The sequence below is a fragment of the Xyrauchen texanus genome, chromosome 31 (assembly GCF_025860055.1).
Source record: "Xyrauchen texanus isolate HMW12.3.18 chromosome 31, RBS_HiC_50CHRs, whole genome shotgun sequence".
NCBI classification, from domain to species: Eukaryota; Metazoa; Chordata; class Actinopteri; order Cypriniformes; family Catostomidae; genus Xyrauchen; species Xyrauchen texanus.
Genome location: NC_068306.1, coordinates 35,837,651 through 35,855,624, shown reverse-complemented (window position 1 = coordinate 35,855,624; position 17,974 = coordinate 35,837,651). Strand labels below are relative to the sequence as shown.

General features: G+C 35.2%; 1 protein-coding gene across 1 annotated transcript in view; it reads right to left on the bottom strand.

Annotated features, from left to right (window-relative positions):
- The window catches only part of LOC127625381 (serine/threonine-protein kinase 10-like), a 62,943-nt gene extending 46,072 nt beyond the window's left edge, over positions 1-16,871 (bottom strand). The window contains exons 1-2 of the mRNA XM_052100642.1: positions 16,480-16,871; positions 4,289-4,453 (exon numbers count right to left, since the gene is read on the bottom strand). Of these exons, the coding sequence (XP_051956602.1) occupies positions 4,289-4,453; positions 16,480-16,638 (324 nt within the window). The 5' untranslated portion in view covers positions 16,639-16,871. The remainder of the gene's footprint in view (positions 1-4,288; positions 4,454-16,479) is intronic.
- Positions 16,872-17,974: the final 1,103 nt, after the last annotated feature.

Below are 17,974 nucleotides of genomic sequence, written 5' to 3'. Positions count from 1 at the left end.
TTCCACCTGTTGTCATAGTGATTTTAAGTTACTGAAAAATGTTATAGAGAGTAAAATCAAAGTCTTTCTAGCAAGTCAGTCCACTGTCGGCCTTTGTTGGAAAGCTTTACCACTTCTTTAATCCAATTATATTATTGTTTTGTTTGAAGGGTTGTTTGAATTTAGAAATATTATTGGTTTAATTTTTTGGTGTTTCAATAAATTAAATTGTTCAAAATCAAATATTGACCTTTAGAAATTAATTGCATGCCAATACAATCATTACTAGACATGATTTGTGTGTCAGTTGATGAACATTTTTAATAATACTTACATACTTAAATGTAACAGAACTAACATCCCAATTCTGATGAAAATGTAAAATGTTATGCATATAAAAGGAGTGCATCACTGTCTTAGAAATATTTCTATTATTCTAATGCATTGCATACAGCCCAATTAGATGTGCTGTTTTTGTTTATTTCTCTGGTGCTTGAGGGAATTTACTATATAATATGATGCAGACTGTGCAATAACCGGAGAAGAACCTCATAATTAAATTGCTCTTGAATCAGCCCATTAGCGCTTTGCATGCGAAATCTCACCAGACCCACATGACTCGACGCATGCTTGCATGAATATACCAAACCTCCATGGACATGCCCACTGACTGTGTGCATATGATTTTAGCAATTGCTCTTAAAATAGGGCCCTGTACATGATTTTTCTCCCCAATTTGGAATGCCCAATTCCCAATGCACATTAAGTCCTGGTGGTGGCATAGTAACTCAACTCAATCCAGGTGGCGGAGGACAAATCTCAGTTGCCTCCGTGTACGGGACCTCAATCCGGGCATCTTATCACGTGGCTTGTTGAGTACGCTCCAGTGGAGACCTAGCACGTTTGGAGGCTTCACGCTATATTCCGCGGCATCCACACACAACTCACCACGTGCCCCACGAGAGCGAACCACATTATAGAGACTAAAAGGATAACCCAATGTGACTCTACCCACCCTAGCAACCGTGCAAATTGGTTGCTTAGGAAGCCTGATTGGAGCCACTCGAACTTGCGAATCCACTCGAACTACCAGGCCCCCCTACCAACTTTATTTTGAAAGATATACTGTATCATATTACAACTTTGTTGCCATAATGACGTACTTGCCACTATTTTAAGATGTTTATGTAACATTGTTTAATTGAACTTAAAAACAACAGTAGAAAGTGTACAATATGGCCTCTTAAATGTTTGTCTTGGTTAGATAGTCCATAGCTAAAATAATACCAGCCAGTAAAAAACAATCCAACTAATGACATTCATCAGTCACAGCTTTCAAGAGATACTCAGAGTTCCTGCAGTAGTATCAATGTAGACAAAACATGAGGCTTGAGACACAAGTACTTGAACGGAGAGCGTGTGAGTGATTGATGAAGTTACAGAGAAGATGAGAGGATTATGTTGGTGGTCGAGCGGACATCCTTTGTCCGACTGGTTAAATGGCTTTTACAAGCGACAGTTTGTAGAAGCTCAGAATGGCACGGTCATACTGTCGTTGTGCTTAATTAACAAAAATTACAGGATATACCTCAGATTCAAAAACACTACAACGTTGAATACTGCACTGTATTGTAGTTAGCATGTAGACTTATTGGCACCGACCATTCATTAACTTCCGACTGCAATAGGTAGATAACAGGCTATCTTCATCATCATCATCATCATTATTATTAATAACCACAGTGTCTTCTGCTTGCTCATGTTCCACATTCAAACATCACCAGCTAACATTTATTATCCTAAATAATTATATAGGATTTTAATGACAATTTGTTTTATATAAAATTAAAATTAACTATATAAATCTTGTTTTAAAAATAGATCAAAATAGATTTAAACCTTTTTATTGTGTCTTGATTTATTATTCCTACTTTCTAGGAGTTTTCAAATGTTACATTTGCCAGTATATCTCCCTCACCCATACTTTTGAACTTCTTAACGATACTTTTATAATAATTATCAAAATCAGATAAAATATCCATTGCACTTTCCCCTAAAAACTTAATATTGTTAATTAATTTGGTCTTCATGTGTACAATTTGGATTTTTTTCAACATGAACACATTTCAGAGAACAATTTTAGAGTTTCAACTGAGGTTAGGATGGAAATGAGAAGTTACACTAAAGTTTCGACAGTAGGCGTCCCATGTACCGGAATACTGGCCATTAGCCAGGGGGAGTGGTCATTTCTCTGCTTCTATTCCTGCTCCCATGATAAATATAGAAAGACGGTCTGATGGTGAAATAAGGGAACACTTATGACAAATTTTAGCTATCATAGCTAACATGATTTTTGCATGGGTCTAACCTTTAAATACTTTAAATTATTATGCATCGGGTCCTTGGAAAAACACTGCATCTTCACAGCTGGAAGGAATAAATTGCACTGAACTGTAGTGTTGTTTCTCTTTTCTCCACTGAAGTGACAATAATATTGGAATTTCCACAAATATTATTATATTTCTCTAGTGGCCATTGCAATGAAACAGCCCTTTTAATGGTTTGACCTCATTTGGAGTACAGAGTTGATCTGAGACAGCTGTTAATTGCGCATGCGACAGTAAGTGGCGCCAGATTCACATGAGAAAACCAGAAGAGATCTCCAGTGTGAAATTGATCATATCTGTACCACTCTAAACCAAAAAGCATTCTTTATTTTCTTTATCTTTTATTAAAAGATATTAAATGTATCTTTTATTTTTATATATTGAAAATTTTAATACTGCTAGTCCCAATTTTTACCTAATGTAACCGTAAACTGAATACGTTGAGTTTATGTAACTAACAGGTGTAAATTTTTTGTATCCGGATTACGTAACAATATTACTAGTATTCCGTTACTCCCCAAGCATGATGACAGCTCAAGAGTTGCTCAGACATTTACAGGTTACAAACACTGTGCTTTGGTGCACAAAAATAAAAGAATTGAACATTACTAATAAAATACATTAATGTAGATTTTAAACTTTTTAAAACGGCAATAAAATCTGCATACGAGTATACTGAAGTGAGTGTACTAAAACAATCCAACCGTATTTTGTATTAGTTAACGGTGTTAGTACAGTATGTTAATAACCGTGGTGATAACGGGGTGAAAGTATAAAGGGTAAAGAGATATTTCTCAACAGTCTTCAGGGGGTTTAGAGATAAGAGTGTTTGAGCACTGAAGGGAGATTCATTCAAACACCAGGATCTCAGGGCACTCACGTCACCCAGACAAGCAAATGTACCTACACACTGAGGAATTCCAACGGATCCTCGTGAACAACTCACTTTTACAGCCAGTTACCATGACAGCATGTTGTCTATGAATTAAAGGGACAGTTCACCCAAAAATTACAATTCTCTCTTCATTTACACACCCTCATGCAATCCCAGATGTTTATTCATCTTCAGTAGGTCCTAAAAATTCAAGTGGATGGTGATCCGACATTTGAAGCTCATAAAAGAACAGTCATCCATATGCCTCTCATGGTTAAATGCATGTCTTCTATAGTGATGAGATCACTTTTGTTGTGAAAACAAATATCAGTATTTAAGTACTTTTAAACAATAATCCAATGCTTCTGGTAAGGTTCACGAGAGGGTGGATATCACGCAGTCTCTCGAGTGACGTATTACCGTTGCCATGTTGCGTACGCAATCTCACGTTCTCCTCTGGTTTTAGACATCCAGAATAAGCACACAATTGTGAGTAAAGAAAACGATTAATACAGACCTAAACCAAATCCAATGAAGCTTCTATACAGCGTTCCTCATTCTCACTGATTTTCCACGTGTGTCACAAGTGCGCCAGTTCTCGCGTGAACATGCCAACGTGATTACATCAAACGCGCATGCCACTGCTGACCAGAAGTGATGATTTAGAGTTAAAAAGTACTTAAATATTGATCTTCTTGGCACCAAAAGCAATCATGTCACTTTAGAAGACATTAATTTAACAGCTGGAGTCGAATGGATTATGTTTATGCTGACTATCTGTAGTTTTAGGAGCTTCAAAAGTTGGATCACCATCCACTTGCATTTTAAGGAACTACTGAGCTGAGATAGTCTCTTGTGCTGGTGAAGAAAGAAAGTCATACACCTGGGGAATCATGAGGGTGAGTTAATGATGAGAATTACAATTTTTGGGTGAAATATCCCTTTAAAATAGTGCACCACTGGACTGGAAATGCTTGAACACTGCCCTTTGTGGTTTTCAAAATAAATGTTTGATCTAACCGCATTCTGGCCACTCTAACAGTCATACCGATAGCTTGTTGTCATAGAAGAAGGCATCAAGCAGTTTGACGATGTACTGATGGTTGCAGGATGCCAAGATGTCGATTTCCACCACGTAGTCTTCCAGCTCCTCCTCGCTTTTGGTTTCGATCACTTTGGCAGCGGCCAGCACGCCTGTTTCTTTATTCTGAGCCTGAAAAACAAACCAGTTTCACATCAACACACAGAATCACATTCCTATAAATCACAATTCTGCAATCATCTACTCACCCTCATATTGCTCCAAACTCGTACGACATTCTCTTTTCAATGAATAGAGATGTTAGACAGAAAGTTACCCTCAGTCACCAGTCACTTTCATTGCATCTTTTTCCACAATATAATGAATGAGTGAATTTTGACTGAGGTTAACATACTACCAAAAATCTCATGTGTTTCATAGAAGACAGTAAGCCATACAAGTTTAGAACGACAGGAGGGGATTTTCATTTATGCATAAACAGCCCTGTCACGGGATGATATACAGTCGGTCGTTATATAATATCTGACCACTTAATGCCGTGACTGACCAGAACATTTCAGAAAGCGATGTAATAAATCTTGAAAATATAGATGAGACAGCATGTTTTGGCGTTTATGCAGTTAACACAGGACTAGTCTCCACATGTGAGAATTGAAACCGCTTTGGGAAACGCCTTGTTTTAGTAAGCACTAGCAGCACTGATCAAGGTGGAGTCTTTCATTGTGGTTAGCTGGGGATGTTTTCAGAGGAAACAGTGTTTCCAAACCACTTAAATGCAAAGCACTTCTGCTTTTTATAGCAACTCAACTACTAGCATACACACTAAAACATGATTAGGTTTAACTATACAGCTTGCATTGTATATGTTAATAAATAAAGAAATAAGAAATGTAAGAAACAACGACAATAGGAATGGCACAGAGGACACATTTATTTGACATAAAACGTCACACATTGTTAAACAAATATTTATTAATATTTTATTTTTGACATTTTCTAAAAGAAGATTTTAATGGTGCTTGTCATGCAAACTCGCCGCCATGATGCTAGTGTTTGCCAGGGTGTTTGCGTGTGGTTGCCAGGGCATTATGTCATGTGGGTGCTAAAGTGTTCTGTTTTTTTTTTATTGGGCTGCTATGACAATTTCTAGTGTTCTGGGTGGATGCTAGATTATTCTGAGTGGTATTTAGCATTATGCAATGCAGTTGTTGGGGAGTTCCAAGTGGTATTTAGCACGTTGCTATGCAGTTGCTGAGGCTATCTAAGTGGTATCCCAAATAGCACACGTACATCTCTGAGATTTTTGTTTGTAAGAGCATTTAAACTGGAAAGCATCACATTCAAAATTATAAACGTCTGAAAAACATCTGCTGAGAGGAAACAACAGATAGACATTGCAGATGATCAAAAAAATTCATCTTCCAGATAAAACACAAATATCAAATAGACGTCTAGGTGATGTACGTGCCATCAAGGATTTAGCACGTTGACATTTGGGTGATTCTTTTTACCCATCAAGGTTTAGTCCTATTTTACTCCAAGTTAAAAGAAACAAATAAGACCTTTTATTTTACATATAGAAAAATTAAACCTATTAAGATGTTCTTTTACATTATTATTTTCATGACAGCTACGCACATTTTACCCCCAATTTTTAGTACTGCAACAAGAAAAAAAAATGGTCCTCACCATCTTTTCATTAAAAAATAATAACAAAAAACTTAAAAACTGTTAAGTACTCATACATCCAAGTAGTACTCCCTCTGCCTTTCACTTACAATGGGAAAAGCCACATCCTCGGACTAAGAGGAACCAACACAGAAGTCAAAGAGTTCAGCTGAATTATCATAAATACGAGTTTACAACTTGGAAGTTGCACATGAATGACCCCACACGAATGACCCCAAAGTCATAATTACAACTGGGATTAATATTTATACCAGAGTTTCCGAGACGTTCTAAACTTTCAACATGGCAGAGGGGAGTACAGATTCTGCTTAGCATGACAGGTCTTGTTCATTTTTCTAAATACAGCTAATTGTTAGCACTTGACGTTTTGGTCATATCCATATATGAATATCAGCAACCATTCCATGTATGGTGTACATACGGAGTAATAAGTACACATTCTGCATCAGCTACTACAATAGAAACACTACTTGAATATAGCAAATTCATATTCCTTTCCGCATTTGCCTGCCGTGAACAGCGCTGGATTACACTGAACAGCGCTGGTTTTGCCTCTGAATCGCTCTCCACATCTAGAAGTTACAATTGAGTCCACTGACTGGGGGGGCGCTGTGGATGTGTTGTCAAGGTGTTGGATGAGAGAAGATATGATGTCATCTGTGTTTTCAAGCAAAGCCAAGGGAGGCAATGCTTGTAATGTTTTGATTCTTATTGAATGAACGTTATTGAATTCTAATCCATTAGTGTTCGGTTCTTGTTATTGGTGGAAAGATACAAGGAATTCAGAGATTATTTGTCCAGTACATGTGTGTGTTAAATCTCTGAACACAGGCAGAGCACATTTTATAAAAGGCAACTTTCACCACTTGTTTTTTGAAAATAACATGACTCTTATTCACCATCTCACTATCTTATTCACTAGTTTTTATAGTGAATAGGACCCATTCTGTAATATGTGATTACAATAATTAACCAAATGAAACTATTTCTAAACCATAACGTGGAACATACAAACTCACTTATGTGTACACAGGGTTGGGAGGGTTACTTTTTAAATGTATTCCAGTACAGATTACAGAATAGCCTACATGCAGTAAAATGTCATTTGTAACATATTTCTTTAGATTACTCAAGGTCAGTAATGTATTCTAAATACTTTGGATTACTTCTTCAGCACTGGTAGATATTTTCACCTGTTTTGACTAGTAAGACAAAATACACGTTAAAATACATTCTCTGAAAAAACAAATTATCTTATGCAATGTTGTTTCTTAAAAAAGATAAATCAAACTGATCTTGTTTTAAGGATTTTTAGGTATTTTTTACAGGGAAAACAATTTTTTTTAAAAAAGTATCACCAAGAATATTATTTATGCCCTAATATCAAAGGTCTTACTAGAAAAAAATTAATTATGGTCCAACGTGAATTTTCTTGATAAAAAATATGATTGTGTCTGGTAACGTGCATGTAAAATGGTTAGAAATAGCATTTTAGCTTAGCATAAATCTGACAATTTACACAAGGTTTATTTCTATTTCTTCTGCTGCAAACTTACTTCTACTCCCATCATAAGAAAGTGTTTCACTGCTGTTCAAATGCACTTTGGATCGCATCACTTATATGTATAAATGATTTCTAAAAAGGACTAAATATTAAATGAAACAAATGCCAATAAAAATGCAAAGTAATCTCTTCAGTAATCAAAATACTTTTTGACTAGAATACAGTTACAATTACAATGATTTCAATTGTAACGGTAGTGGAATACAGTTACTAATATCGAATTTAAATTTAAATATGTAATCCTGTTACATGTATTCCGTTACTCCCCAACCCTGTGTGTTCTCAATTCTCCCAGTATCGAAGTTCAATACAATGGCTTGAACATTTTCAATTAAATGGGTGGAAATTATACTACATAAACAATACTATTGGAGAGGAAAAAACAATGAGCAGCATTTTAGATCCTAATTACCATGATCTTAGACTCAGTATTTGATCTTGGTGTGGTGATTGTGAGCTCATGTGTGCATAGATTGGTGGAGAATATGTTCATCTCCACCCATAGAGAAGACATTCTAATCGCTTTGAACCAACACCATGGAGTGCTGTTGATTAGCAGACTTCAGCCCTATACCAGAAACACGTGATTTCACCACATACTTCCCATCTGAAGAGCTCACCACGACCACTCGATAATCTTCACACGCAGAGCGACATCTCAAAGCTGATCTCAGATGGCCGCTCAACGTTCAGGTGCAACAGCCTGCTGTTCAAATTGCACCCATGTGCGTTCACACGTGTTCCTGCTTTCACACGTGTTCCATCAATAACTAAAAGTTTAAAAGCTACAGAAATGCTAGGAGAATACAAAAAGACTCCTCAATACTCCAGCAGAAAACATTGTGTTGTCTGCACTAAGGATTTGGTTGGACACACTTGACTTAATTTATGTTCCTCAAGAACCTAAAACCTTCTGATCTAAAGGCTTATGGTTTAATTTATTAAAATTGTTATGTAGACTAACACAAATTGTTCCCAAATATGACTTTCTTTACAATTCTAACATTTTCTTTTGGAGCGGATAGTGAGGGATGCAGCCAATAAGTGTCCAGCTTAGGAGAACTCTTTCAATACAATTTAATTACCTGTTATTAGTTATACTTCCATTTGTGCTATTTCAAGGAATATTCCAAGTTCAATACAAGTTAAGCTCAACTGATAGTTTTATTTTATGTTGATTACCACAAAAACATATTTTAACTTGCCCCTCCTTTTCTTAAAAAAGAAAAGAAAAAATAGGTTACAGTGGGGACAAACTTTTGAACATTAAAATACTCACCGTTTCAAAAGTATAGACACAAGGCATTAACAATAGACATCTTAACATGGTTTTAGGGTAGAGTTGAGGTTCAATAACCTTTTCTGTGCAAAGTTAAAAAAAAAATATATATATATATATATCAACTTTGTTGCCATGATGATATAATGTTAACAAGCTTAACCCCTAAAATGACCATATAAAACAACTCTACAGCTCAAAGAATTTATGCAAGTGTTTTTTATAAAATTATAAGCTTAACATTCCTGCCCTTAAACCCTCCAAAAATTGGCCACTTCCATTGTAAGTGCCTCACTTACCTAAATTTTTGCTTTTTTTTTTTTAAAGGAGTGACGAGTCAACATACATTTTTGTGGTAATCAACTTTGTCACAAATGATGTTGATTGAGCAGAACTTGTATTAAACCCAAAATATTCCTAACATAGTTGAGGACTTTTATTATTTTAGGTGCCAACGGACTAACTTAATATGTTTACATGTACACCTCCGGTCAAGTTTTGAAACGCTTATTCTTGATTACAATTTTTTTTTTTTTTTTTCACATTTTAGAATAATAGTATCTTTACTACCATTCTAAAATTTGAGGAAAAACAAAAGTTTTTCTTAAATCAAAACTATGGAATAACATACATGCATGGAAATATGGGAATTATTTAGTGAATACACAAAATCTAAAATAAATCAAAACTGTGTTATTTTAGCATCTTCAAAGTTGTCCCCCTTTGCCTAGAATTTGCAGACATGTACTCTTGACATTTTCTCAACCAACGTCTTGAGGTATCACTCTGGGATGCTTTTTAAACAGTACTGAAGGAGTTTCCATCCATGTTGGGCACTTATTGGCTGCTTTTCTTTATTAAATGGATTTCATCCATTAAAAAAAAAAAAAGTTATTTTTATAAAATTTTAGTTTTATAATGAAATAAATGAATATGGTGGCACAATTATATTTTTGTCTACAAAACTAATTTCAAACATTTAATCATACACCTTCAGATCAAATGATTTTTAAGATCATGAGAAACATTTCAGTCAAGTATTTCAAAACTTTTGACCGGTAGTGTATGTGCTTAAAAGTCCTAATGTGCTTGAACCCCATTAATTGCTATAAGGCCTAGAGACATAAAACTCTGTGGGATGGTAGTACTTTTGCTCGCTATTCAGGTCCAGATAACTGATCATCAGGAGAGGAAGTTCGATTGGTTCCCCATTTTACATTTGGTGTAACACCACTCAAAAAAAACTACAATTTGGCTGAACTTGATTCAATCATAGACAGTAGTTCCACATGTTTTTTATTATCAAAATTACCATGTAATTTCAACTTAAATACTTAAGTAGATGGAACCTAACTGAGTCAAGTTAATCTAATAAATCTGACATGTCAAAACAACTCAAATGAAAATCTTTAGTGATATGAAAGCTAGTGTCAGTAAATGTTAGCATGCTTAATGCATGGTGGGAAGCCCTACTGAGTGAAACATGGTCACAGTGCTATGGTTAGCACAGCAACTGCTCAATGTATAAAGCAATATGTCAGACACTCAAAATGTAGTTTTAATCTCCACACTTCACCATGATGGGACTACAACATAACTGAAATTCTTCTAAATCTCAATAAAACATTAAACACTAACAATCCTCCTTTACATTCATCATGCTCAAAGATACATAAAATAACACTTAATTTTAACATTTACTCTCCGTCGCATCTTATGCAAAGATTGCTGGGAACTAGAAACCCTCTTCCATGTTTCAGTCGACCAATCAAAAAATAATTGATGTTTTCCCGATGCAAATGGATTAAGTACAACTAACTTTCTTTTCTTTTTTAAGTTGAATCAACTCAGTTAATTAAAGTTCTCTTGGTTATACAGATTTTTGAGTAATATGAATATCGGAGGATTCAGTAAAATGGTTAAAGTTCATTTGTGGATTTGATTATAGCAAGTCAACAAATGCCTACCAAAGCCCAATACAAATACAACAAACAACATGCCAGTGGGCTACTACATGTTCAAGGCAGGACCATTTTCAAAACTACAGAGGACCAGGGCTGCATTCAAATTATATATAGTGTCAGTGCTTAATTCTTGTTTATTTAACAGAAAACTCTTATATATTATTTCTTATTTAAGATACATTTTTTCTGTTGTTGTAAATGACAGCACACAAGGCAATAGTAAAAGTAAAAAATGTCTCTGTGCAGAATTACTCATAACACTCTGACACACTTCTCTGCAGATCATTGTGAGGTCCCACAACAAAACTGGAAGTCCCCAGATATCCCCCTCACGACTTCCTTTAGCAGCATAAAACTGACTCTGACCTTACAGATGTTTCATAATTCTCATTTCCACTATTGTCCACTAGCATAGAGGGAATCTCTAGAACTGGTTGTTCTTTGGTCAATGTTAAAAATGTTTGACCTCCAAATCATCATGATTTTATCTAAAAGCATGAGCTCAACTAGTCTTAAAAGTTTCTTCCCAACTTTGCAACATCTGCTTTTCCATAGAAATATGTGATTTGCATTTATATCAGTCTTGCATGTGGTGTTCAAGTCATCCAGGCAGGCTAATTTGGCATTTGTGCGAGTTTTGACTTTAGTACAATGACCCGCTAACATTCTGATTAAGGGCTTCTTATGAATCAAACTAATAAACTGTACTCTAATAACCTCTGTGAGGAGCCTCACGCCACATGCTCGCACAAGAGACACAATAGCAAAAACGCATAAAAATAAATAGTATTTATACATCATGGCAATATTGCTTGTACTGCCTTTAAAAGTCTTTTTAGCAAGTCGGTCTACTCAGCGGCCATCTTTGGAATTCTCTCTCTATTTTCTATGTAAACAAGTGGCATATAAGATCAGCTCCTATCTACTTGAATGGGGGAAGGCAGAAATCTCCAAAATGGTTGGTCAAGATTACGATCAAAGAACATTTTTCAAATCATCAGTAAAATCTGACAATACTTGTGCTTCTTTACCCAATATTATGCTAAATAAAGGCAATTTTCCCAGCTTGTGAACCTAATGCGCATGCGCGTTCTTGAGTTGACTGACAGGTGATGTCTGCATCTAAAAAATAATTGTCTCTTTTACCTGTAAGGCGGGACTTCCTTTCTTCATCTGTTGACCATTGGGCGTTTTAGTTTCTACCATTCATTTTAATTGAGGAGATCTGCCTCTGCCATATAGTGTCTGGTAGGGATGTCCTGATCAGCTTTTTCGGCCCTCGATCACAATCCGATATTTAAATATTAAATATCTGCTGATACTGAGTCCCGATCCTATGCTTGTATTTTTCCTAGATAATAGAGCTTTTTTGTTTGTTTACAAAAAATAACTAAATAAACAAACAATGTAACTAAAAGATGTCTTCAGCTTAATGAATTTAACTTAATGCAGCTAGCATTTTTATAAAACTCATAAAATCAACTTCTACTTAGAATGGTGTAATAGCTTATTTTATCTTTAATATTCAGGTACAAAAATAAAAATCACAAATCCACTGAGTTCTGTATGGATGAATAGAAACCTTATATACACTTACAAATGGTGTAAAAAGCTTGACTTGAATAGTCACAACAAAAAATTTATTCTATAAAAATTTATTCAATTCCTCTTTAAAGTGGCATAAACAGTTACACTTGAACAGGCCTAAGTTCAACAATAATGAAACGGTTATTAATAGTTCTGTTGTCAATATCAAAATGCCATTGTGACATGCTGACAACCAGTAAAAACCACGAAAGCATCACACACTGCAGTGATGCATTCAAAAATAAGAAATATATATTCATAACAAGCTCTTAAACTGCTCCAGTGAGAAATCCTTAATATCTATGGACTGTTTACTGCCTTTGAGTTTTGCTGTAACACAAATCATTAAGCAAATGCACGAAGACGCGGTGTCGTTATTGAAGGTTAAACAGTTATATTTATTATTAGCGGTATTGTGACCAACATTAATCTGATTTCAATTGGGATGAGAGACTGATGATGAGATATTGAGAGCACCTGAAGAGTGCATGTCTTTCATTGACATTAGCTAATGCTAAAGAGAGCAAAGCTAAAAGCGCTCATGACTGCTCTAACAGTCTATCACTCAATCAACATCTGATTGTCACAAGTCTGCATGTTTATTTGTTCTCTCATTTGTTTTTAAACCCGTTAGCAGCCTCTATATCCTCTTCACGGAGTCCGAATAACTACCGTAACGACTCTAGAAAATGGGCAACTTAATATTCATGCACACTTTTCCTTACACATTTTTAAAAAACAAACTGGCATTTTCGTCTCAATTACATCATGTCTGAAAGTTTATATTTGTGAATGCTTAGAATTGCCAACAACTTACCCTCCATAGGCCATCCTGACATTGACGATAAAGAAAGCCAAAACATTAGGCCTACATGCCATGGATCAAAATTCAAGGAAATCCTAAAACTACATATAGGTAATTCAAGAAAACAAATGCATGTTTCTTTCAAGTGTTCCTCAATTATGTATGCATTGCTTAATTGTTTTTAAGAAGGGCCCAACTGAAATCTGTTCTATGTTTTTCCCACTGGTACCGTCTTCAAAGTCTTTGCCATCTGAATTTAATGAAAATATTACAGGTCAAATGTGTTTGAAAGGAGGTGTTTTATGTTACTGCTGAACAACAAAGTAAAAGTGACTGAATGCTTCATCACTATTGATAATATTTATTATATTATTTGATTGTCATATTAAAAAAAACGTAACTATCGGCCCCATTAATCTGTAAATCCGATACTGTATATCAGACGACCTCAAATTTTGACACGTGTTATTAACAGATGTTTGACTCGTCCATATAAACAGTTTGCTACATGACCCAATGTGATTGCTAAAGTGCAAATGCTGTGATTTAATAATATAGTCTACATGTGCTGTGCACGTCACAGTGGATTAGTGCTCTGCTCTTTCATCACATACAACACAAATGATTCTCAATGTCTGTAGAATTTCCAGTGTTTGAGCAGTTTGATTCACACATTAATTTAAAGCACGCAGCTCAAATGCAGACAAGCATTGCAGCCTTTTGCGGTTTAATAATCACACTAATTTTATTAATTGTTCATTTCAGTGTAAAAGGAATAACAGAGCACACAGATCAGAATTTGAAAGCAGTCGTGTGTCAGTCGGTGCTCGATAATACCTGTCCACTAAAAGGCAGAGATATTCAGTGAAACAATGAGGGTGGTGAATTAACTGAAAATCACGCCACCTACATTTTAGATCTGTATAAATAATTAAAAAAAAAAAGAAATCTATCTAGTGGAATGAAATAAGAATTTTCAACATGAGAGAGTGAACAGAACCAGAATTACATGCTTAAGATTAAAAAATAGATTAAAAAGAAAAACTATTTATAATAACATTATTAACACATACAGTATTATTTATGAATAATTTGAGTCTTTTTTTATTATTATTATTTGTGGGTTCTGTAGAAAAAAATAAAATACAGCCAATGTTTTGAAATTAGTCCACAGTGTGTTTGAATGGTGTACTTTTAAATTTGAGTGTGAAAAATTGCAGGAATACAAAAATGTATCTGAGTTTAAGGAGTTAATATGTGTATTTTTAGACTCTTCAAACTCGACATTGTAATATAAATAAAAAAATAAAAAGTATATTTCTAACATTATTTTTACAACTGAGCTTTGTTTTAACAACAAAAACTAGCTTCATACCATGTGACCCATTTTTGGTTTTCGACCATTGAAAATGTATAAAGATTTACGGTTTTCAGATAGAGCAACATTTAAATCCCCATTGGGATTTACCCATTTAGGGCCTTAAAAATTAAGAAACAAAAAGAGTGACTCCAGCCAGGTCTCCAAAGCAACCAAATTGGCCCGGTTGCTAGGGTAAATCACATGGTTTAACCTCCTCGTGGTCGCTATAAAGTGTGGTTATCGCTCTCGGCGGGGCTCGTGTGAGTTGTGCGTGGATGCCGTGGAGAATAGCGTGAAGCCTCCACATGCGTTATGTCTCCGCGGTAACGAGCTCAACAAGCCACGTGATAAGATGCTTGAATTGACGGTCTCAGATGTGGAGGAAACTGAGATTCGTCCTCCGGCACCCAGATTGAGTCGAGTCACTATGCCACCACGAGCTTATTGGGAATTGGGCATTCCAAAATGGGGAGAAAAAGGGGAGGAAATTTTTTTTTAAGAAGAAACAAAAATGAAAAGTTTGTTCTGAACCAGAAACTAAAAGTATATCAATATATATTTAATATTTTTGGACTTGTTGACACTGCAACTTTGAAAAAAGTTTTATGTTATATTAACATATAATGCAACAAGGGGTGCTAAAGTCAAATGATTTTTAGTAATAGACCCATCTCTGTGTAAACATTTAAAATAATGATGCTGCCACCTTTCTAATGTTACAAAATAATGGACTACTCAGTAAATATTGATCCATGGCATTTAAATTTCTGGTTGATTTGACAGAACAACCTGAGAGCAATATTTCTTCACCACACAATGAAAGCACTCGAGTTCAAGTTGTATTTAACCCCAGCTGACCCAGTCTCTCAGGGTCAGAGGGTTACAGTGAGCCTGGATGCCATGGGACATTTTAACCACCCCAGAGTACACAACAGTTTCTGCTCGGGACAAAAGACAAATTCAGTGATTCCTACATGAATGCTCCTCTCTGCAACACATTCCAGCAGCTTCATACACGGTGAATGCAAGCAGTCCTTCAGGGAAACGGGGTGATCATACAGTATGTGACCCGACAGGAGACAGCAAGTGCCTTTAACCAGGGTAGATTTAGTAGAAGTGGTTAGTTAGTTAGTCGAGATGGTTTCCTCCAGTGCAACACCCTAGGACTCATTACTTCATGTGATTACAGTGCATATTACTATGTGTGTCAGTACAGGAGTTGCACCATAAAATATTGAGTCAAGTGTATACGCCTTCATTTCTAGACTGTCTTTTCTAAATGTAGAGTATGAACATAAAATATGACTTTCTATACAGTTAAGGCACTTGAACTTACATTTTTGACATATTATCCAGTATATGTTTACGTAAATAACAGTGCCTAACCCTACTTATTATTCATTCTTATGACATGCATTAATGAATCACCCTGTGCGTAGATAAGTAGTCATGACAGTTACTGATGAACTCAGCAGTGAAAACATAAGAAGGTGATGTTTTGCAAATGTGGTGACATGTTTTAGACAATTGGAGCATCATAGTGCGCACAAATGTGTTATAATACAGTCCAAAAAGTTTTTGTATTACTATATATTATTTGTTTTTGGCATGAACTTTAGTTGTCATTCTAAGTCTGGCAAAAAGAGAACGTGTCAAATACTACTATGCGGAAGGCTTTACTTTTGAATAATAATTACGCATCTAGACGTTGGCCTAACTGATTGGCCGAAAAGCAGACTTTGTTAAGTGGGCGCTTGACGGATTAGTGAATGAACGAATTGTACTCTGACGAAGGCTTGGTTTATACATATTAATTACCTTAAGCGGTTAGAAGGTTCAGAGACAAAGTCAGTATGGCCTCATTAATATTCATGAATGTAGCCCTCGCCATAGTATTATTTGCCGTTTCGGTGCCAGTACAAAAGGTTTATTAAACTCACTAAACTCACCTTATAAACTTTCCCGAAAGCACCATCACCCAGTTCCCCGATAATTTCCCACATGTCGTCTGGATTAACATCCCGGTGAACGTGCTCATATTGTTTGACTCTCTTCTTCATGTCAATAGTAGGAAGCCGAAGGATCTTGCTGAATTTTGCGAAAGCCATTTTAAACGATATTGATAAGAGGCTCGAGTGCTACAAAACAGATGATGTAAATGATGACTTCAGGATAAAATAAATACAAAAACTGAGCTGAAACTCTTCAACATTCCATAGAAAGTAGACATCTCCACCATTTGAAAAAATAAGTAATCTCAGATTTCCATAGCCTTATTCCACTCCATTGGGTAAATGAGGACTGTCCAGAGTCGAGTGAAACACGTTTGACTCATGTTCTAGTTGACATGAGGCTGTATCACCTGTAACTCCCTGGTGCTGTGTCTTTAAGAGGCACACAGAGACACGCCCACTTCACTCTATCGTAAGATTATGGGACTTGTAGTTTGTAAATATTAGACGACGTTTAACTTAAATGAGTGCATCAGCTACAAGCAAACTCAGTACAACCAACAAACTGATTTATTTGTATGAATCCCTGTTTAATATTTTCATTTAATGAGTTTATTTAATCTTCTAAACATGCATGAAAACAAGAAGGTACAGGCCTAAACAATGAAAAAGACTAATAAAAAAAAAAAAAAACTGTAACACACAAACTCCACCTAGTGGTTATATATGGTACAATTTAATACGCATAACAGTATTCGTATAATGTAATTTTTTTCAATTATGATCATGCAGATAAAAGATCAATATTATACATCATAATCAAACACAACCTTTATATAACATATTTCAAACTGCTGACTGATTAATAAAAACAGTACACATTACAAATACAAATAAAGAAGAATAAAGATGTAACATAACAATGAAGAAAGCAATATGGATAGTTGACATGACATGTCAAAGAGTGACAGCAGTGTCCTGCAGTGTAACATGCTACACTTAATCAAATTTTATTTTTATCTTAATGTGCATGTATATAAGAATACATACCTAAGGTAAAGTGTGCATGTCAGAATTTGTATTAGTTTTATTTAATTGATAAATAAATAATAGTAACAGTATAATCAGCATAACATTTTAGAAAAATAAAACATTAATGTTCATTATCATCTATCCTATTACAGAATATAGAAAAAAATGCAATATACATTGTTTGTAAAAAAAAAAAAATTTATTGTATCAACACTCCTCTTAATGTGGAAAACATATAAAAGTGCCATATAATCATTAAGTATATATCAGTGCCCACCTATAGATTGTGAATAAAATCTGTTACCATGATGATTGATGGCTTTACATGAACTTTGTACAAATTCTGTCCAATGATGTATGATGTGAGTTCAGCCTTTCCACATTTATCATGGGTGAAAACCAACTCCTACAACACATTAACAACCTTTATGAGCATTCATAAAGTGGATGCTTTATGAGC